The 23,554-nt window shown below is 31.0% G+C and overlaps 1 protein-coding gene across 1 annotated transcript; it reads left to right on the top strand.

Moving 5' to 3' along the window:
* The first annotated feature begins 137 nt into the window (after positions 1-137).
* LOC143061111 (WD repeat-containing protein 93-like) lies at positions 138-20,703 on the top strand. The gene is made up of 11 exons (XM_076233675.1): positions 138-341; positions 1,716-1,786; positions 2,553-2,633; positions 3,325-3,453; positions 5,206-5,422; positions 6,358-6,418; positions 10,115-10,271; positions 11,160-11,349; positions 12,307-12,433; positions 14,286-14,318; positions 20,527-20,703. The coding sequence occupies exons 2-11, from the start codon at positions 1,750-1,752 to the stop codon at positions 20,563-20,565; spliced, it is 1,071 nt and encodes a 356-aa protein (XP_076089790.1). The 5' UTR covers positions 138-341; positions 1,716-1,749; the 3' UTR covers positions 20,566-20,703.
* The last annotated feature ends 2,851 nt before the right edge of the window (positions 20,704-23,554 follow it).

Consider the following 23,554-nt stretch of genomic DNA (forward strand, 5'->3'; position numbering starts at 1 on the left):
ATTTCCATGGTCCCAAAATACATTTATCCTTACAGAAAAAAACTGAGTATTCCGACACCCTGCTTAATCAGAAATTTTTTCCTGATCCCCCCACTGTGTCGGATTACACAGGTTGCACTGTAAAATAAAGCATCAATTTCTATCTTCCCTAACTTTTCAGGAAATTTGTCCTCATCTGTCTATTCTACCTGTCAGAAAGTTGACTCAGGGGAGGTAATTGGAACAGGACAAAATCATGTCTTATCAACCACTCAGATTGAATTGAGAAAAGAAGTCTTTGACCATCTACATGAAAATTTACTTGAATATGCACCAAAAGATGATACTGTTGATAATATACAGTAAGTTTTTTGACTGGTATGGGCGTCAGTTCGTTCGTCCATTTGTTTGTTTGTTCTTTCGTCTGTCCTGCTTCAGGTTGAAGTTTTTGATGAAGTTGAAGTCAAATCAACTTGAAACTGAGTACAAATGTTACTTTTGATATGATTTTTCTAATTTTAATGCCAAATTAGAGTTTTTACACCATTTTTACGGTCCACTGAACATAGAAAATGATAGTGTGGATGGAGCATCAGTGTACTTAGGACACATTTTTGTTTATTTCTACATTTTTTTAACAAATTTAAAGCCAAGTATGTCAGAAGCTTTAATATCATCAATTATCTGCTTTAATTTCTAATGAAAAAATCTATGAAGATTCTTACTATTTTATTTTGAAAACCTTAATTAGAGCGATTTGAAAAAGGAATGGTCTCTAACAGCATGAAAACTAGAATGTTGCCTTTATTTAAATTCAGATGAATTTAAGTTTAAATTACCTTAATCAAGCTGTTTCTATTGAGTGAAAGCTTACATTTTCAGAAAGCTTCTTTCTGGTCTAAAACATTTTAGTAGGAAACATAGCTGAATAATGTTGTCCTTCAAATTTAAATTTAAAGCAATTTTAGGGGATTATTTATTACAATAAAGGTATAGATTTATTAATTATTTAGATTCATGAAATCGGCAAGTTAAAGACTGCAATTCTTTAAAATAAGTGGCCTACTATGACTAACAGAAATTTCAATAAATAAATAAAAGGGAGATAATTTATTATTGCTTGACTTCTTTAAAATATCTACTTAACGGGATGACTTTATATTGAGCCAGCAGCTTGACATGGATTAATTGTAAAGTTTAAGCCATTCTAGAGAATGTCAGCAGTTATCTACTCCTTGTTTGGCATTACATTGAATAGAGATTTTAGGTATGCTCAGCATCATTAAACATGCAACTTCTAGTTGAATTTACATGAAATGAAGAAAATATTTAAAAAAAAAAACTAATGCTGATTCACACGTAATTCAAATTCCATTCACATTAAATAATTGGTATTAGTTTAATTTGCATTCGAAACGTTTTATATCCTAACTTCAATTCTAATTCGAATTGCAATGCGTGTCAAATGTGAAACTTTTAATTTGTTTTAACAAAAGGGTATTTCTAATGTGATTTTGATAATTGGAATTAGCCAATTCGAATCAATTCGAATTAAAAAAGAAGAATGTGTGAACGCAATTAGCGAATCCATTTGCATCCGATTTGAATTCAATTAGAATTAAATGTACGTGTGAACGAGGCATGAAATGAAATGAAAAAGAATGATTTTCCATGTTTTATGTCATTATTGTAGAATAACTGTTAATTATGATGTAGTAAATTTTACTTTTTAACAGGGATGTTAATTTTCATTTCCTGAATGCTGGAAAAATGATTCCCCTTGGACTAGAAAATCCAGCTAATTTAAGTATGTATGGTTTGTTTTCTTACTTATTGCAAGGTTATTTTAAAGCCTGAATTTCAGCCAATATCCATGATCCATTAATTTTCAAATTCATACACAACTTTTGAGATATCTACTATTTCTTGCATTTTGCTATCCCTATATTAAATATATTTACTGAAGAAATGTAAGTTATTTAAGTATAATATGAATTACATAGCTTTTCTGGGCAGATAGTTGCTGAATGATTGTTTTATATCATATATTTACTTATCGATTGATTAGTGGCTGCATGTTTACAATGTATTACCCAGTGTAAACTGTGGTTGCATCTTTATAATCCAGTGTAAACTGTGGTTGCATCTATATTATCCAGTGTAAACTGTGGTTGCATCTTTATAATCCAGTGTAAACTGTGGTTGCATCTTTATTATCCAGTGTAAACTGTGGTTGCATCTTTATTATCCAGTGTAAACTGTGGTTGCATGTATATTATCCAGTGTCTGTGGTTGCATGTTTATTATCCAGTGTAAACTGTGGTTGCATCTTTATTATCCAGTGTATACGATTTCATTATCCTTATCATTGCTATGTAATATTGAACATTTCAGCTTTCCCTACAACTGTACATTGCTATTTTATATTGAACATTTCAGCTTTCCCTACAACTGTAACATTGATATGTAATATTGAACATTTCAGCTATCCCTACAACTGTACATTGCTATGTAAAATTGAACATTTCAGCTTTCCCTACAGCTGTACATTGATATGTAATATATAATTTTAGCTATCCCTACAACTGTAGCAGTGTGGTGGAAAGACAGTACACATGTTATGCATTATTCATTACTTAAAACACCAGGGAAAGGTTAGTGATCATATTCAGTTTTTTTTTAAAAAGAAATGTACACAAATCTGTTTTTTTATGACTGAAATATATTTGTCAATTTTTTTCAATATCATGTTGCTATATAGATATAAGAAAATGTGGAATGAGTGCCAATGGGACAACGCTCCATCCAAGTCACAGTGTAAAAGTAAACCATTATAGTTTTGGAGAAGTATAACTAAGAGATTGTCCTTAGACTTTGTATTTTTTTGTGTGTCTCCGTTCTTGAAAAAATAGTAATAGAAAAGAAGGGGATATGCTATTTTGTGAACTATGAAACCGAAAGCAAAGGATATCAAAACATCAAAAACTATCATCAAAGCCTCATTTTGAAATCTTGATATTAATATTTAGATATAAGACTAATTATATGATCTTACCCAAATATGTATTTAGAGCTATTTTCCTAATGCTTGTAATTTGAAGGTTTGGTTGGCTTGTTTGCTTTCTTTGCAGTGCTTAAGCTTGTATTCTATATTAGAATTACATTTAAGTATAATGTAAACAAGCTTAAGGCCCTGCCTATTTATTGATTGCAGACGTCATTCTTAATTACAATGATTGAGCGAACATTTATACAAAAACAAAGCAAGCAAGCCAATCAAACCTTTAAACTACATGCATTAGGAAAATAGCTTTAAAAAGTTGAAAATGTCTTTTTTTCTCTCAGATGAAACCAAACCAGATATGGTCTGGCCTTTTACTGCAAAGATCACATCATCAGCAGTATCAGACGAGACATCATTAATGATTATAGGTCTAGTTGATGGAAACATTGTATTATGGGATAGATATTTAGGTAAGTGTCGAATGTATTATGTTATGGTGACGTCTGCCTCGCCGTTGTCTGTGTCGTCGTCGTCTGCAACGTCCTCCGAAGACACATTGGTTTCCGGACAATAACTTAAGTTTAAGTAAATGGATCTCTATGAAATTTTTTAAGAAGATTCAATACCACAAAAGAAAAGTTTTTTCTAGTTTCAAGATAATAACTTGTGTATAAGTATTTCGATTGCTCTGAAATTTTACCATAATATTTGATACACAAGTAGAAGGTTGGTATTCATATTAGAGGTTATGGGGCCAATAGTATAGGAATTAAGGATCTAAAAGGGGCCAAAAGCAACAGTTTTTGTAGTTTCTGGACAATAACTTATGCGTAAGTGTATGAATCTCTCTGACATTGTACCACCTAGTTCCATACTTCAAAGGAAAGAATTGGATTGAGTCGTAGGGTAATTGCTCTCAGGGGGATTCCAAAAGTTGGGGGAGGGGTGGGGATTTTTTTGTTCCAATTTTTTTAAAAGAATTTATATTTTTTTTCAATAGGGTTCAAGAAGAAATCTTCAATTGCACAGTATTGCGCAATAGATTTGTAAGATCTTTTACCTCATTTATTTTGTGTCAGAAACCTATATTATATCAAAAATTTGATCACAATAAAAATTTAGAAGGTATCAAGCTAGAAAATTGAATCCAAATTTGGCCCAACCATTCAGGGTTCGACCTCTGCGATAGTATCAGGCTACGCTCAGCAAAGCATTTTATTTATTTTGTATTGGTAAACAATGAATTTAAATGTTTAAAAAGCGGAAATTTTCTATCATGTCTATAGGATTGTATTTAGACTTGTGCAAAATACAATTAAGCAATAACAGTACTGTAGTTGAAGAGTTGCCAGCGTCAATTGTTGATTTTAATGTATTACAAAATGAAATAATACTTTAGAGCTTGAAAAAATGTATAAATTTGACATACAAAAAAATCGTTTAAACTTCATGAATAATTTTGGTGCAAAGCATCATTGCTAAACGTGACGTCATACAAATGAAAACTTACAAACTGGAGGTTATTACGTTACATATAGAATTCAAATTCGGATAAAATCACATTAAAACAGCAAATTCTAGGTAGGTGTTGTTTTATTTTCGGAAATATTGTAGTAATCGAAAATTTGTTGATCCACCGATTCAAAATGGCCGGTCCTTCCTAGTTACGCATGGTCAACTGTGGATTTGACAGTAACTTTTAGCCAATGAAAAAAATTGTTACATAAAAAATGCATTAGAATTTCAAATATACACTTAAGTTCATTTTTCTCTTTCAACGAAAAATGGGTAACAATGAAAATAAATAAAGCCACAGTAGTTGGGAACATTGCATTATGGGATTTAGTAGGTGCCACTTTAAGATTTTTGGTTAATCAAGATGAAAGTCTTGAATTGAAGAATATATGTTTTTTAAAAGATATCTTTCAAAATAGTAAAAGATTGGTCTGATAGATTAAAGAGTAATTATAGGATAGATCATTTGGTAAGTTTAAACATTTTATGGCTGGAATGGTATATTAGAATGTGACAGACTACAATTTAAAATATATGGTGTCACAAGCATTACAATAAATTTGTTTTACAAGTTTTACCTTGATAATGTGATAAAGAAAACAATTAATAAATTTTATTATTTTTTTTGTTTTTTTAATAAAAAAAATAGTTTGTTAAACGAAAGATGGCAAACGACAATGAAATTATTTTTGTTTTATGTATTACAGGTATACAAAGAGGAGTTATCAACATATCTGACAATTCCTGTATAGATACATTGTTGTTTTTGAACCCCAGTATATGTCCTCAAGAAATGACAGAATACCCACCATACAGTACTAGAACTACATCCTATCTACTGGTACTCTGTAGGAATGGAGCAATGTATGCTGTTCTTATGGGAGCTGGAGGGACCCAGGCTGAACCAATATGTCTTAGTCCACAGTAAGTTTAATAAAACAGAAAATGAACTGACAGAAGCTAATTGTCATATTGTTCATCAGTGTCATTTAGGGTGGGGTTATATACAGTAATTTGTACTGCAACTAGTTGTGTTTATTTCCTAAATATAGTATATTGTGTATAATGTCAATTTCATCATGGAACCCTTTCTCCACAATCAGAGGTCCATTAAGGGATGAAAATAAGTTTGACATTTGTGTTACGATTAAAAAAGCTATCATTTAATTAATTTAAGTTGCAGTATAAAAACAATATTAGGTCAATGTCATAAATATATAAACTTTTTTGTCCTTCCCCAGTTTCTCAGCCTCATACAAAAAAGTTTATATTTTCCTGACAATGACCTAATATTGTATATTGTATATATATTGTCATTTGAGAAATTCTTATCAAGGAAAGGAACTGTGATTGAACTGATGTTTCCATCACAGGTTATATAAAACACATTCTTTGTTTCTACTCTGTATAGTGTAGGTTACTTTAATTTTCAAATTATGATTAATTAGTATTCAGCCCATTTTGCATTCTTCACTGGGATATTTGATTTTTTTTTGAATTTCTAATTTATTGATGTATTCATGTGAGAGAATATTGAAATTGACATATTGGCAAAGTTTTACTAATGAAAATAACAAAAAAATCACACTGGAAAAATAATTTGTTTACATGAATGTCTAATTTGTTTGTAGTAAAACTAAGAAAATGCAAAAAGTTGTTAAAAAGGTAATTTAACCATCAATAAAATGACCTATCTTCCACAAGTAATTTAGTCATGTCCATATGGTACATTTGTACTACATGTATTGTAATTGCCATTGTAATTATTAAAAATGTGAAATTGAATACCTGTTTTTAGATATTTGGATAGATATAAGAAAGAATGAAAATAATGAAATGGATTTATCTTTTTTTTTTAGAATTGAAGAAAGTGGTGAACAATTTTCTAAAGTAGAGACAGTTCGTGGATTACCTGATCTGGTTAGTATATCAAAGATGAAATACTGATATATTAGTCAAACTAAATATTGTAGGTCACCAGCGTAGGGAGAAAATCAGACAATAGGTAATATATCCACTGCTTTAAATTAAAGGGGGAGTTTGATGTTAAAGTATTTATTAAATAGTATGTTTATAACATCGGTATGATGATATTGTGAAGGATTAAACACTTCTACCCATGTTTAACCAAACACATTTTGTATGTGTCTGTCCAAAGTCAGCAGCCTGTTATTCATTGGATGTCTTAGGTTGATGTCGGTCGTATAATTGTTTTTTCCTTTATTAGCTCACCTGGCCCGAAGGGCCAAGTGAGCTTTTCTCATCACTTGGCGTCCGTCGTCCGTCGTCGTCGTCCGTCGTCGTCGTCCGTCGTTAACTTTTACAAAAATCTTCTCCTCTGAAACTACTGGACCAAATTAAACCAAACTTGGCCACAATCATCATTGGGGTATCTAGTTTAAAAATTGTGTCCGGTGACCCGCCCAACCAACCAAGATGGCCGCCATGGCTAAAAATAGAACATAGGGGTAAAATGCAGTTTTTGGCTTATAACTCAAAAACCAAAGCATTTAGAGCAAATCTGACATGGGGTAAAATTGTTCATCAGGTTAAGATCTATCTGCCCTGAAATTTTCAGATGAATCAGACAACCCGTTGGTAGGTTGCTGCCCCTGAATTTGTAATTTTGAGAAAATTTTGCTGTTTTTGGTTATTATCTTGAATATTATTATAGATAGAGATAAACTGTGAACAACAAAAATGTTCAACAAAGTAAGATCTACAAATAAGTCAACCTGACCAAAATGGTCTGTTGACCCCTTTAGAAGTTATTGCCCTTTATAGTCAATTTTTAACCATTTTTCGTAAATCTTAGTTATCTTTTACAAAAATCTTCTTCTCTGAAAATACTGGACCAAATTAAACCAAACTTGGCCACAATCATCATTGGGGTATGTAGTTTAAAAATTGTGTCCGGTGATCCAGCCAACCAACCAAGATGGCCGCCATGGCTAAAAATAGAACATAGGGGGTAAAATGCAGTTTTTGGCTTATCACTCAAAAACCGAAGCATTTAGAGCAAATCTGACATGTAGTAAAATTGTTTATCAGGTCAAGATCTATCTGCCCTGAAATTTTGAGATGAATCGGACAACTCGTTGATAGGTTGCTGCCCCTGAATTGGTAATTTTAAGGAAATTTTGCTGTTTTTGGTTATTATCTTGAATATTATTATAGATAAAGATAAACTGTAAACAGCAGAAATGTTCAGCTAAGTAAGATCTACAAATAAGTCAGCATGACCAAAATGGTCTGTTGACCCCTTTAGGAGTTATTGCCTTATAGTCAATTTTTAACCATTTTTCGTAAATCTTAGTTATCTTTCACAAAAATCTTCTCCTCTGAAACTACTGGACCAAATTAAACCAAACTTGGCCACAATCATCATTGGGGTATCTAGTTTAAAAATTGTGTCCGGTGACCCGGCCAACCAATAAAGATGGCCGCCATGGCTAAAAATAAAACATAGGGGTAAAATGCAGTATTTGGCTTATCACTCAAAAACCAAAGCATTTAGAGCAAATCTGACATGTGGTAAAATTGCTTATCAGGTCAAGATCTATCTGCAACAACAAAAGAAAGAGAGTTTTTAACGACCTCAGCTGGCTATACAACCCTTGCACAATCAACTGAATTTTGCAGAAATCATTAATAGGATAGATTGCCCTTATATGATAATTTTTTATTACCTTTTTGGTTTTTTTGGCAAAGTGGGGGGGGGGATGTTGCGCAACAACAAAACTACTTCACAACTTTCTCATTACTTTGCATTTCTTGTTAGATAAATTTTACAAAAATTCTCCCCTTAAACAACTGTTGAATTTAAACAAACTTGGTTTAAATCACCACTAGGATATCCAGGGACCACTGTGTATGATGACCCTGCCTGCCCACATGGCTGAAATAAAGCATAGGTTTCAAATGCACTTTTTAGTATTATATCTCTGAAACTAAACGACAGTACAACAGTTGCATTTATCATGTAACAATTGTAAATAAAAATATCAGGTGAGCGACACAGGGTCCTTGGACCCTCTAGTTGTTCTATACATAGATCAGTCTGTTGTTTTTCCTGTTTGAATGGCATTACAATTTGTCATGTCTGAGCCCTTTATATTTTTTTACTTTTAAGTTTAAAGTATGGGTTTTGCTCATTAATGAATGTCAAAATGTAGCCAATATTAGCTTGCATCTACATCATTTATCTCTGGTCAATAGTTGTATAATTTACAATTAAATTTTAATTTTTTTTATTCACATATTTCTTCCTGTATCTTTCTCTAAATATTGATGTGCATCGACCAAATTATTAATCAGAAAACTCTTTTAATTATATATCTGATATATAATAAAGATAAGCAGCTGCCAATTTATTAATACAAAAACTCTTTTAATTATCACATAGTATTTAAGAAACACCTTGCATCTAACACCCTGGTCAATAATTTATCACATACCTACATAAAATGTCAATCTGGGTTATCAGGTTATAAGAAAATGGCACTTTGAGAAATGTAAATGTGTAGAAATAGAAATTAAATAAACTTTGAACAGCATGTAATATGACATTTCAACAGATTTCACCATACTTAGAATTAAAAAAAAAGTGTCAATTGACTATAAATGAAAGCTCTGCACTTTCTAAAGTATGGTGAGTTTCATCGTAAAACATGTCAATTATGGGCTAGAAGAATGTTTTTTTACCTTATTGCTTGCTACTAAAAATATCATTACATAATATATAAAAACAATGTTATTTGAAGGCAATTAAAAGAATCGTAACATGAAGAATCTTTAGCTGTATGAATTGTATTAATAGATATTTTACTTTTTTTTCTTGACATCTAAAAAGTCCTAACATTAAACTCAGGCTAATAAAACAATAATTTATAAAAACAGCTTTTATAAAAAAAGTTTCTTAATAAATCCCAAGTGAACAAACTTGCTACAAATGCAGTAATTTTGTGATGGAAAATGATATTTCACAATTCATTCTGCATTTAACATTTGCTAGCCAAAATTTTGTGGCAAACCTAATACACTAACCGTGATTTACATTTGTTCTTTGATTTGATAATTTCATGAGTTATTTCCCCTTTCATATGGTTGACGTTTTCAGGAACACAAAGAAATCAAATCAAATGTGTTTTTTTGCAGAAAGAATATTTGTTTTTATCCTATTAAAAAAGAAAACAATGTCCTGATAATGGTATGAGATTGTCAATATTTTATTGGGGTTATTGGGAGGAGCCTCGGTGGCTGAGTGGTCTAAGTAGTTACTACTGTTGTCACTAGCCAGTCAATACTGTGTGTGTGAATTTGAACCCTGCTTTTGACGGTGCACTGGACTCCAATTTTAATTGACTAGGATTGTCAGGTTTTCTCCGGGCACTCATGCTTCCTCAACCAATGAAAACTGGCCCCCACAAAATAACCCAAAAGCGGTGCTGAAAAGTGGTGTTAAAACACTTAAAAATCAAATTGGGGCTATTGGGAAGCATTTCATAGTATAAGAGTCAATGCAAAGTACAAAGGTTACATGTCATTAAATGGCTAAAACTTAATTCGTCTAAATAAAATAGAAATTTAACCAGTTTCTTATATTTTATCTTTTAGATTCTTACAGTATTACAGAATGGAAATGTACAGATCAGAGATGTACTTCAAGGAAAAGTTTTATGTGAAATGAAAGTTCCTGACACACATGAAATAATGTCTCCCTGGGATCCTGTTGTTGCCATTGGTAACACAGGTCAAACATTATATTTGAGAGGTAAATAAATTTGGAGTTTCATTAAAAAAAAAAATTGAGTTTAACCCTTTTCTCCATATTTTTTGTTTTACATACTTGATTCACATAGGATTTTTTAATTAAAAAAAAATCATCATGTTTAAAGTATAAGTGCATTGCGAAAATATTTCATCAATGAAATTCCAGTCAGATATTCTCAAGAATATCCCCTTTATATTAGATACAAATTTTATTAAGTCTGATACAGATTTATTGTAGGCAAGACGTTTCAACTTAGGCACGACACAGGCGTCAAAAGGGGACATTATGGAGTAAAGGGGGTGGCGTCAAAAGGCGTCTTTATGGAGGAAAGGGATAACAGTACACATCAAACTTGACCGTCTGACTCAGGAAAAAAAACAAAACAACAATTAACATTACATGGTCTATATAGCCTGCTTCCCCACTGAAATTAATTGTGGTAATTAACCCAATTGTAAATGAATCTGCCTATCTCAAATGTTATGAAAAAAGTAAAATCACAAAAATACTTAACTTAGAGGAAAATCAATTTGGAAAGTCCATAATCACATGGCAATTTCAAATAACAAAATGCATCAAAAACGAATGGACAAGAACTGTCATTTTCCTGACTTGGTACAGGCATTTTCAAATGTAGCAAATGGTAGATTAAACCTGGTTTTATAGCGCTAACCCTCTCACTTTGATGAGAGTTCATGTCCATGTAGGTTTTTACACAGTTTCCAGGTTTATATTTTGTTGTTAGGAAATATAGATGTTTCTTTAACCAAAAAATATATAAAACTAAAAGGGAGACATATCTATTAGAATAAAACAACTGGATAAATTATTTTATTGGTCCTATAAAAGATAGAACTTTAATGTATGCTATGATTTTAATTTTGACAGTGATTGAAAGGGAACCAACAGAAACAGACGAGACAACCACAGATGCCAGTACCCCACAGGGAACAGTATTAGTGTACCCATTAAATACATTTAATACATTGGAGACTTTTTTTAACAGAAAAAGAGATTCTATTCCACTGTCAGTCCACACAACTGTAGATAAAAGGGTTGATGCACTTATGAAGGAAAGGTAGTTATATACATATATTCTACCTGTGCATCAAGATTCTACATCTCTCTACTTTAGAGTAAACTTCAAATGTTTAAATGTGAATTATTAGTATTAGAAATCAATGTTGTATAGATTTATTCTATGTGAACATATGAACTTAAGGATGTACTTAGGTGAAATTAAAAAAAATCAAGGACTTTAAATTGATACTTTAAGTTGGAAGAGCATTAGTTAAGAAACAAAATAAGCTAAAAATATTTATAAGTCATTGAGCTCCTTTTCGATATATTTGATTTTTAAAATATGGCAGGGAAAAGGCTGACTCAGACTTTTACCTTATACTTGTATTGGTATTATTTGGGTCTCAAATCAGAAGAAAAAAAGTCTAAGAATCTGCTTAAATTTTGGCAAATGACCTTTTATGAGCTATTAAATCTTACATAAAAAGATAAATGGGTGTTACAGGGGCAAAATATTTTACCTTATATCATACGGCTAAAAAAAAAAGATTCTGAACATCTAACAAATTAAAAACCTCACCTAAGTACATCCTTAAGTTACATTTGAATTATGAAATTCATCTATCAAAAGCTATAACATGAAATACAGTGGTTTGATCTGTTGCCTTATAATGAATATTGTTTCCAGAGAGAAAATTCTATTTATTAACTTTGGGTAGTACTACTCTGCACAGGGCTTGTGAGCAATTTCTCAGCCAAAACTCATATTTGGTCAACTTCTTGACAGTGATGAACTGTAAGGTGTGAACTGTATATGGATCTATAAGACAGAAACTTCCTCTTTTCTTGCCATCCTATACATGTACTTTAAATTCAGACTTATAACAGGGACACCAATAGTCAGCAAAACCTCAAAGTTTGACCTGTTCTGATAATGTTTGTTTTGATGTTATTATGCAGAGCTTACATTAACATATATTCTGTTTAACTAAGTAAACTTTTTATTTGCATAAAGGATTGCAATGCAGGCATTTAGAAAAGATCGAATGCAGGAAAGGTGGAATTGTTTTAAGGAAGAAATCTGGACAATTTTACAGTACAAAGAACAAGCTACCAGGAAGGCAGAAGAAAGAGAAGTCTATGTAAGTTTAAAGAGATTTATTTATAAGTTACAACTAAGCTTATACAGCTGTTAATTAAGTTTGTACAGCTTTTTACCAATGATTTAAAAGCTGTTGGCCAATTTTGTACATAAGAAAGCTGTTAGCCAATTTTGTGCATATTAACAGCAGTTAGCCAATTTTGTGCATATTAACAGCAGTTAGCCAATTTTGCACATATAAACAGCTGTTAGCTAATTTTGTACAGATTAACAGCTCTTAGCCAGTTGGTGCTGATTTACAGCTGTTAACCTTAAAGCTGTTTTCTAATCATTTGATAGCTGTGTCAACCAGTCTTAATACATTTTAACAACTGTTAATCAATTTTGTACAGCTGCTTACCACTGATGACAGTTTGTAACCAATTTTCTTGAAACTGGTCAATTCAATTTGAAATACATTTACAACTATTTAAAGATTTGCTGATAAGGTATATTGACATCAGAATTGTAATGGGTTTAACTTCGTTAAACTAGTTTTCTCTACAAGGATCCTTAAAAATGTTCTGTTATAAAAATAAGGAGATGTGGTTTGATTGCCTATGAGATTACTACATATAATAATCAACCACAAGCCATAGGAGGGTATAAACTGTTATAGGGCACCACTGTAATCCCTTCAACAATGAAAAAAAAACAATGTTAAACTATTAACATTTTCCTGAGTTCAATGTAAGCAAATGACTCTCTATAAAATTAAAGTAGAACTAACCAGTTGCAAGAAACTTAGATAACACCTGTATAAGTTTAGAAGCAAATATTGTTTCCTTCCCACAAATGTCACTAATGTGTAGAGATTTGTGTTTTTCTGTTACCTTTTAGCAAAATGCTGATTAATGCACAGAGTGTTCGTACCATTGTCCCATCCCATATTTCTTTAATAACTCCTTGACTTTTGATAACAATAGCCCTTTTTTAGACAATCAAAGGTTTGTATTTAAAATGTTTTTGTTATTATCTATGTTAAAAAGTAAGTTTCAACACAGCTAAAAAAGTACATTTGATAAAAAAAAAGATATGTTTTAATATTGATAAGAATCAGACAGATTACACAGAAAAAAGTTATTAATTATGATTTTGAATTACGCATTATTTTAGAAAAGCTGTTTAGGAAGTAATTTCTGATTTTCATTTCCTTACCGATTTTATTGCATTATTTCATAAATTTTGTAAGTAGCTTGTAATGGACTTTATTCCTGTGTTTTATTTATTATGCTACTACATTTTTCTCCGGTTGTACTTTGATGACCATGTAGCTCGTGACTTCCTTTTTCGTAAAGTATACAAAGTGTATGAGCTTTATGGTATAAACCTGCTTTATATTGTGACAGGTATAAAATCTTTATCAAAGGTGAAACAGTTTTGTTATAGGTAATATTTATCTGAACATGTTTTTAATGCAGTTAATTGAATTTAGAAGTAATAAAAGTCATTTTATGGAGTTTATATATACAGATGTTCAAAGTGGACTTAAAAAAATTAAAAACCTATATTCTGAAAGTCGGTTAATTTTACACATCAATAAAAAATCTTTTAAAACATCCTTTAAAGTTATAATTAAAAATTAATTTTCCAATTTTAATCATCTTAAAAAATTTCGAACTACTGACCATTGGTCTTTTTAAAGTACATTGTAGTGGCTCACATAATTTTTTTTCATATGTATATATAAAAAAAGGTGTTACATGGTCGTTAAAGCCATTCCAATTAAATTAAATGTATTAACAAATTACAAGAAGCTATTAGAAGAAATTAGTTTACAAGACTGTATTATACATATTTATATTCTGTTTTAGTTTTTGTTACTTTTGTTTATCAAAATGTTTTCACTATAGGAATTCCAACGTGTTCGAGTGTTTGACGTAAAGGTAAATTGATGAAGAATTTTTCTGCTTATATATATTTATATATTGCATCTTTTATATGGGTAGTTGTTTTGGTGCTGACATTTATATCTCTAGCTTACAACTTTTTAGCATTCGTGTACTAGTGAGCATGAACAACATAGTAAAATTATTTTCTTATGGTCCTTTGGGTCCTCTTCACAAGACTTACTGGTAGTTTGTTCATTTAACAATGATCCTTCTGTCAATAAGGGGAGGAATGACCTTTAGCAGGATGTCAGGATGGGGCCTTTATTTATTGAGGATTGAGGGAATTTGGAATTTACTCTTATCAATCAGGACTCTGATTAACTGATGAATTTTTGGCAGAAGCAATGAATAATTAAATTATTTCCCTGTCAGGAAAGGTAATACTGTAGATTCAATATTATTTTTTAAATACCTATTTTGGCATGGAAATAGGTAAACCAAACATTTTTAAGTGTTTAATAAAGTAGATATTTTCTATAGTCTTGCAAGCAGACTTTGGCAAAACCATACAATTATATATCCACTATTATACAATTTTATCTTGATCCTTCAATATTGATATCCACAGTACATAGTTGAGAGAAAATAAAATCATAAAAGATAAACTAAAATCCACAAATTTTGATTGAGAAAAATAACTGTCAGTACCTGGTTAATTTTTAATGTTACTAATGTTGATTGTTCTGAGTTGACAGATAGTTTAAAAATTGATGAAGGCATAGTGTTTTATTTACAGGTAATTCTGAAACTGATATAGACCTACATCCAAAACCTCTTTCTTTGTAATAGCATGCTTAAATATAAAATATATAACTATAGAGGTTGACAGTAATGAACTGCACTAAAAGGGGGCTTGATGGTGGTGGAGTGGTCTTAGTAGTTAATTTACAGTATCATTAGCCTGTCAACTCTGAGATTGTGCGTCCAAACCCCACACAATCCTATATAAAAGTTACATTATCTGAGTTATCTCCCATTAGATGAGAAGTCTTGCAAATTAATTGCATTCCTCTATCAAAATATGCAAACTTCATCAAAGATCGATTGTTGTCTGCTTTTTTTTACAATCCAAAGACGGAGCATTTCAAATGAAAAACAAGTGAAAATTATATCACTACTCTTCATACAACTTGATATCCATAAACATTTGAGAATAATATTTTCATGCAATTTAAGGTTAGAAAATTGAGAATTAGTTATCACACTCACGGCTTTGGAAATCATAAAAACAAGATTTACTCAAATCAAATTATTGAAAAACAAAGAAATAAAAAAGAAGACAATGCCTTTTGTTTTTTTGTGGAATGAAAAGTAATAGATTTAGGAAATGTGCATTTAAGATACTTAATTATTAAAGCCAGGAAATGCTTTATAGGAACACTTTAAATATACATATAATACATGAATCTAACTAGAAATGATTATCTTTGTACACATAGATTGTTGTTTCTATATAATATTAATGTACATATGATATGATAATATTTGTCTAAGTTTTCATATTTATTGTCTAACAGTCTTAAACTGAATATTTTGGTTTATTCATGAGTTATTTTTTTTATATTGTTTTTATGAATGTTTTGAAGTGTGAATTCATACGATGAACTACTTTTTAAAATCTTAGAGCAGATATAGCTGTTAATGAGAAATTTGTTTAATGTTTTGGATCTAAACAGATCATTTTCACAGAAATAATTGCTTCATTATAGTCTTTATTAGTTTAATGTCATTTTTTTTCCACTTTGATTTATCATATTCTTTATTTAATATTCAAAGTTTTAGATTGTGTAATACTCTTTTTAATTTTTTTAGTTTCATATTAACAACTGCATTATGGGTAATAGATATATTATTTCTAAATCTGAATTTATTCTAAGATGAATCCATGGGGTATTGTATCTATTTTCATCATGTTTTATTTATCTTGATTGCAATTTCAGTCATAGGAAGAAAATAGTGGTGAGATTTCTTCTTTCAGATGCTGCTAGCTAGAAATCTTAATTGAAAATGCTTATTAAATATTAATATGTACACGTATAATGTGCAAATACAATCAGCAGTAAGAACATTATCTAAAAGAAACAGGTTATATAGAATTGGATCTCGGTTAATTTATATGATACAAAATGGATTTTCTTCGAAAGTTGTAGTAACCTTATCATTTTGTAGAATAAATGAGAAAATATATAATTCCTGGTTTCTTGACAGTTTAAGTTCTAACTTCTCAATTAAAAGTTGTGAGCAATGCATGTATAAAAAAAAGATATATTATTTATTTAAAATGTTCTTACTGCTTTATTATATTATTCACCTGCTAAATATTTTTTGCTTATATATATTTATATGTGCTTATATTGTACACAGTAACACGAGAGCTTTTTGTATATTGTTTATAACATCGGAGCGTGAATTTTTGGAAATATTTGAAAAAACTATTTATTGCCAATAAACATGCGTTTTTGATGAATAAGTATGCCTGTATTAAGAGTAGATATGTCTATGTGCAAATGCAAGAACAGACAACACAATCCAAACTTGATCAGTTTGCGCTGCCATCTGCAATTTTGGCGAATTCGTTTAATATTGTAGATATATGTGATGAAATATGTATTTTAAAAGATACAAATAAAATAAAAGGGATTGTAAGTGCTATTTAATTTTGCTCCAACAAAAAGGATCATGACATGTGGAAAAGGATTGTAAAAATTACTTGAAACTTAGTAAAGTAGAGAAACAAAAATAGATTGTGTTAAAATTCATTGGGAATGCTGGCTCATGAAACACAACCTCAAAGAAAATATAATTCAATATCAATGTTGACAAATGAACATCTCAGCTATGTAAATATGTCATCTAAAGATTAGATTTAAGAAAACAGTCGTCATTCTTCTTTTTTTTTTTAAAAGGAAACGTATAAGAGAATTAATGCAATCATTCAGCAAAGTTTAAATAAAATAAGATACATAATTGCAATAACAACTGTTTGTTTTACCATGGTTGCTACACTGCTGTATGATCATTCAACTACAAAAATCCTAAAACTAGACTCAAACACTTTTTTTAATTTCCCATAAAAGCTCTTTTGTTTTATTTAATTTGCTGTAATCACTTTTCAATTATATATCTACATGCTTTTTTTTTGAAAAATATATTTTGCACATGATACTATCCAGAAAATTGTAGAGCAGCTTTATCAAAATGGATTATTTATACCAACAGTACACCTATAGTTTAACTATATCGAACATACATATATAGAAGTTTTCTGGTTTGCTATGTTTGTCTTTTTGGGCCTTATATAGTTTGCTGTGTGGTATGGGTAATGCTCATTATTGAAGGTTACAAAGACCTATAGTTGTTTACTTCTATGTCATTTAGTCTGTTGGAGAGCTATTTTATTTGCAATCATACCACATCTTCTTATTTTTATATAAAACTATATTATACTTGCTTTTTCATCAATTTTAAACACAATCGACCAAGTTGATCAGATTACTGCAATACTTTACTGCTGTAGATATTTGAGAATTTGTTGTCTGGTTAAAAACAGTTGTCTTGAAAATTAAGGTTTACACATAGCTTCTCAATGAATGATAACTCTGTTTTAAAACACTTTAGCTTTAAATTATATCTGCATGCCATAATATACTTTTTAGATATTAAATTGTAAACTTTGTGTAAAATTCATAAGAATAATGATTAATCTTGAATAAGAAGATCTTGTTCCAGAACTTCAATTGAAGTACTAGTTTAGTTTAATAAGAGTTAAGTCATTTAATGCTCATGATGTTGCTGTGCTAATCCAGCCACCTTCGTGGTATCACAATAGCAATGGCTAAAACAGTTTACCAAATTGCAGTAGGAATTTGATATTTCTGTGAATGTTCAAATATGGTTTTAGAGGAAGACATTGTTTTTGTACATAAAAAATGCAACACATTTATATATAACTAGTCTTTCTTTATATACATGAAACCATTCTCTTGCAATTGTTTATTGCATAATAAACATATTTTTTTCAACATCTCTACATTTCTTAAGAGAATAGGAATACCACTTTTCATAAATCAAATTAAATATTGATTTATAATTGAATATATATAAAATTGTGAAAAGATTACTTCTTACTTGCACTTAGATTAAATTAGAAATGCTTAATATTTTTTTAACAATGTTTGCATAATTATTAATTAATATCTTTTTACAGGAAGGAAAATCATGACGAATACAGAATTAATTTGTCATAAATTTTGTTGTTGTCAAAAATCATTTTGAATGGAGTAATTCTAATGAAAAAGCTTTTGTTATATTGTTTTGCTTTAACTATATTATCTTTGTTTATAGAATTGACTAGATATTTTATATACCCTTATTTTGACGCCTTTGTGCTTGTAATTTAGCCATTTGAAGACCAGAGTAACTGCGATTATCTATTTATAAACTTACTTATCAGTTAAATATATATGAGTCAATGAAAATATAGGTTATTTTTTGCTGAAATAATTACCCCAAAACAAGATAAGAGGTTAACAGACATATTTTTGAATGTTACTGTTATTCAATGGTGGTCAGAGATCAGAGATCTCATAATCTCCAAAAAGTTTTTGATAAATGGACAATAAATTTTTGTTTAAACGGCAACCACTGACATTTATCAGGGTCATAACTAGGGACAGATACATTAAGATTTGTTTACCTAGTTCTGGAATCAAGAAGGGTTTACTTGCTTTGTAATATGAGGTTTGGATAGAGCTGCTGGGCTGGTAACTATTCCAGGATTCAACATATATAAGACTGAGAAATTAATAGGTGCAATAATATGACATGGTTGCGTGCTGATGGAGTAATAATTATCTGAAACTATTGGATGTCAATTTTTCACAGTTGTGATTAAAACATCAGTCCCAAATTATTACTTTTAGATATGTTTTTAACCAGACTAAGATTTTATTTTTATCCTATCAGTAGTTTTGTCAATGTCATCACAATTGACATTATTTGATAAAAGTGTTTAGTTTTTAGAGGAGCCAAAGATAACATTAAATTGAGAATGGAAATGGGGAATGTGCCAAAGAGACAACAACCCGACCATAGAGCAGACAACAGCAGAAGGTCACCAACAGGTCTTCAATGTAGCGAGAAATTCCCGCACCCGGAGGCGTCTTTCAGCTGGCCCCTAAACAAATATATACTAGTTCAGTGATAATGAATGCCATACTAATTTCCAAATTGTACACAAGAAACTAAAATTAAAATAATACAAGACTAACAAAGGCCAGAGGCTCCTGACTTGGGACAGGCGCAAAAATGCGGCGGGGTTAAACATGTTTGTGAGATCTCAACCCTCCCCCTATACCTCTAGCCAATGTAGAAAAGTAAACGCATAACAATACGCACATTAAAATTCAGTCCAAGAGAAGTCCGAGTCTGATGTCATTATTGTTAAAGGTCAACTATGCTTGAAAGAGTTGCAATTATTTCAATGCATATCCATTATGAGGAGTTTGAACACTGGGTTGGATTGAGAGTTTAAATTTGTCTCATTGGCACTTGTACCACATCTTCTTATTTTTAGTGATTACCGGTATGATTGGTAGTTTAATCTTATTGGATACAGTTGGGTTGACCTTCATCTCTGGTAAAAATAGTGAAATATATATTGACTGAAAATTCATCAAAATGATTGTGTAGTAAATTTTCAGCAGCTCTGTAGCAATTGAGTCTTTGATTATAAGGAATGAATAATACCTGTGAACTGAAAGTGAAAAAATCATAATTTCCTGAAGTTAAAAATTCTAATATGAACAAAAAAACAAGTTTGAAATTGATGAGGGTTGAATTTTCATCAAATTAATTAAACTTGCACACATTAGTCGTCATTTCTCATTGATTATGTGATTGCCATTGTAATATATCAAATGAAAGCCAAAATAAGAGATAGCAAAATGGATAAAAATAATGTGCAAAATATGTATGCAGTGCTAGCTGGCAAGATGTCTTAAGATTCATGAAGTCTTGTGATGTAAAAAAATATTATGGAAATCAAATATTCGAGTTGTTTTGTATTTCTAGATACTTATTTAATAATATTATAACCCCTAAATCTGTTTAATACCTTTACATAATCAATAATCCATATTACTTATAAGAGCAAAGACATGAAATTTTTGAACTAATTATTTATAAATTAATTTATTTTCAGAGTCCTGGGTCTTTAGGATGGACACCACTGTTTAAATGAACAAAGTTAGCCTGTGATGTAAATATCGACATTCCGTCCTGTCCTAAAATTTTACAAACATTTATTGAATTATTTATTTACACATGTATGTATATTGTTTTAATAAATCATTTATAAAAGAAAAATATTTGACTACCATTTAACTTGAAGAGATTATTTGAAGAGAGTTATTTTGTTGTCATTTGCAGTCTTAGCTCCATCCGTCTGAGTATATAGATTACAAATTCAAAATTTTATTGACATAAATCGTTTTTTTTTACATTTTGTTCTTATATTTGCGGTTACAACGTTGTTCCAAGTCAGGAAGGTTAAGTATTCACAATGTGTTAAAGCTTGTCAAATAATATGCAATGGCTGTTGCAAGTCGGGAGATTATAGTTCAATGGTTGTTGTTTGTTCATATCTGTCATATTTGTATTTAGTTAATTGTTTGGTTATTGATCAGACAATTGGTTTTCTTTACCACTGTTTCACATTTTTTGATGTCCATAGGCGGATCCAGGGGATAGGGGATAGGGAATCACTGAAGAATGACTGGAGCGGCCCCCCCCTTAGGTCAGTCGGCGTCCCACCGCCCCACCCCCCCCCCCCCCCCCCCCTCTTAGGAAAAGTTCTGGATCCGCCTCTGATGTCTGAATCTTTTATAGCTGACAATTAAGTATTGGTCTTGCTCATTGATGAAGTCCATATGGTGATCTATTGTTACATAAATTCACTTCATTTTGACCTTGATGGACAGTTTCTATTTTGTTTGTCTGTTATCATACCTAATCTCCTTATTTTTATATCAGTATTCAATAACATTTAATGGTTGATAAACTGCATGGAGATTGTCATCAAGTTAACAAAACAAATACCGGAATGTCTTAATTAATTTGTAAGAACATTGTTCTAAGCACCACTATTTACAATTAAAGTTAAGAATTGATTTGCTTTGAAAAAAGTCAATCTCGGATGACATCTTATTAAGAAAATTTGAGATTAAAAAGAACAATAAAAATTTTAATAGAAATCGCATTACATCTTTCAAATTATATTAATGTGAGGATAACCATTAAAATATCAGAAAAATGGAAAACAAAACATGCAAGCTTTTGTGATAAATTTAGATGAAAATTGAATCTCAGTACTTAATTTCATAAATCCATTTTAAGATAGTAAATAACTATTCAGCAATAATTCGAATAGAAACAAAGAACTGATTGATATTCTGATCAATAATCTGACATTTTGAATAATACTTTTTAAAAACTTTTCAAGAACGAAGTCTTCACTATATAGTTTCATATTTCTCAAACTGAACTAATATACTGATGTCAGTGTTGTAACCTTCAGTGGCGGATCCAGAAATTTTCATAAGTGGGGGCCCACTGACTGACCTAAGAGGGGGCCCGCTCCAGTCACGCTTCAGTGATTCCCTATATAAGCAACCAAATTTTTTCCCAAAAAGGGGGGGCCCGGCCCCCCCCCCCTAAATCCGCCTATGACCTTGACCAAATACCTGGCAAAATCTGACGAAGAAATATTTGGATAATAATACAGTAAAAGTCTAACATCATACAATAAAAAATACACACATAACCAATGAAAAATATGATTCCTCGACAATCCTAATGGCACAACTGCAACTGGCTTAATTGGTTAACAATATTTTGACTGAAGGTGCATTTTAATTCCGAGTACGTATCCAGAACTCAAAGTCCCTGATGATCCGCAACTGCGCATTCAAACAGACACTCATCATGTAATTGACTCTGTGTACTCGGTGACCGAGTTGCATACTTAGTTGAACAATTGGATCACTAGCCTGTGAACACCAACGTTGTGATTTCGAATCTCAAACATGGCGAGTACAATTTACTCCACTTGTAATTGACTAGGGTTGTCGGTTTTCCTTCAAAGGTCAGTGGTTCTCTACGGGCACTCCGGCTTCGTCCACCATACATACCTGACTGCCATGAAAAATCACTATGGGGTTGAATGCGTTTAACTTCGATCAATCAATCAATTAATATAATTGATCACAGGGAAATTATATTGAAGGCCAGCCGTTTATATTCCAGAACATGTATTTTTATCACCCATATTTGAATCCAGATATATTATTATGAGATAAATGTAAAGGGAAATTGAGTGTCAAATTATTTCAAAGAAAGTGAATAACTATTTACCAATTATTGAAAGAGAAATAAAGAGCTGTTTGATATTCTGAGCAATGATTTATATATTGATTGATGCTACCTCAATCTTTTCAAGAATTACTTGTTCACTATACATTTGTATCGTTTAAACTAAAATCATATGATATTCATGTGTCTTCGGAAAATACCTGTACTGCATTTAGAATAAAACAGTTGCAGTTTTTCCATGTGTTCCGTTGGTTGACATAGTCTAACGTTGGATTTTGTCCCCCTTGTTGAATATACCTAGGAAGTCGAGATCCCCGATGCTCCATAGCTGTTTTTTTTTATACACACTACTCAAGAAAGCGAAAACAAAAGCTAACTAGCTCCAATGTCATCTGGATAGTCAGGCCAGACTCTGACTGGCATATAAAAAAATTCTACTTGAATGTTTTGGACAGTCCTGTTTGATAAGAACGACCTCTTGAGTCTTTTTATCTTTGTAGCTATTATGCCATAGGACTGCCCATCAACTACATAAACATTGCCTTCCTCGATTACTGTAATGCTCGACGACTCGTAACGGTATTTAAATTAATCAATAGAAAAATATCTATTTGTGACTCTGATCTGTGCCTATCCAACAAAAATTTCCGTTGAGGTCTGAATAAATAGTATATTCCGACGAAGTCCCTAGATGACAAATGTGTTCAATTTCTACGAGAAAATAAATGTGTTAATGATACACACAGAAAGGTCGTTTCCCCTCATCACAGGCTACAACATACAACTTCCTGTCATCAGTTCAGTCAGCAGTGAGTACTTGGTAGTGACATGGTTTTATAACAAAGCAGTTTAAAATTATA

This window comes from Mytilus galloprovincialis, unplaced genomic scaffold (genome assembly GCF_965363235.1).
Source record: "Mytilus galloprovincialis unplaced genomic scaffold, xbMytGall1.hap1.1 HAP1_SCAFFOLD_217, whole genome shotgun sequence".
Classification (NCBI taxonomy): domain Eukaryota; kingdom Metazoa; phylum Mollusca; class Bivalvia; order Mytilida; family Mytilidae; genus Mytilus; species Mytilus galloprovincialis.

Bases quoted from the DNA above. Each gene is read 5' to 3' on its own strand.
- LOC143061111 (XM_076233675.1), top strand. From the start codon at position 1,750: ATGATTCCCCTTGGACTAGAAAATCCAGCTAATTTAA. The intron at 3,454-5,205 runs GTAAGTGTCGAA...TATGTATTACAG, and splicing joins ATTATGGGATAGATATTTAG to GTATACAAAGAGGAGTTATC. The intron at 5,423-6,357 runs GTAAGTTTAATA...TTTTTTTTTTAG, and splicing joins CCAATATGTCTTAGTCCACA to AATTGAAGAAAGTGGTGAAC.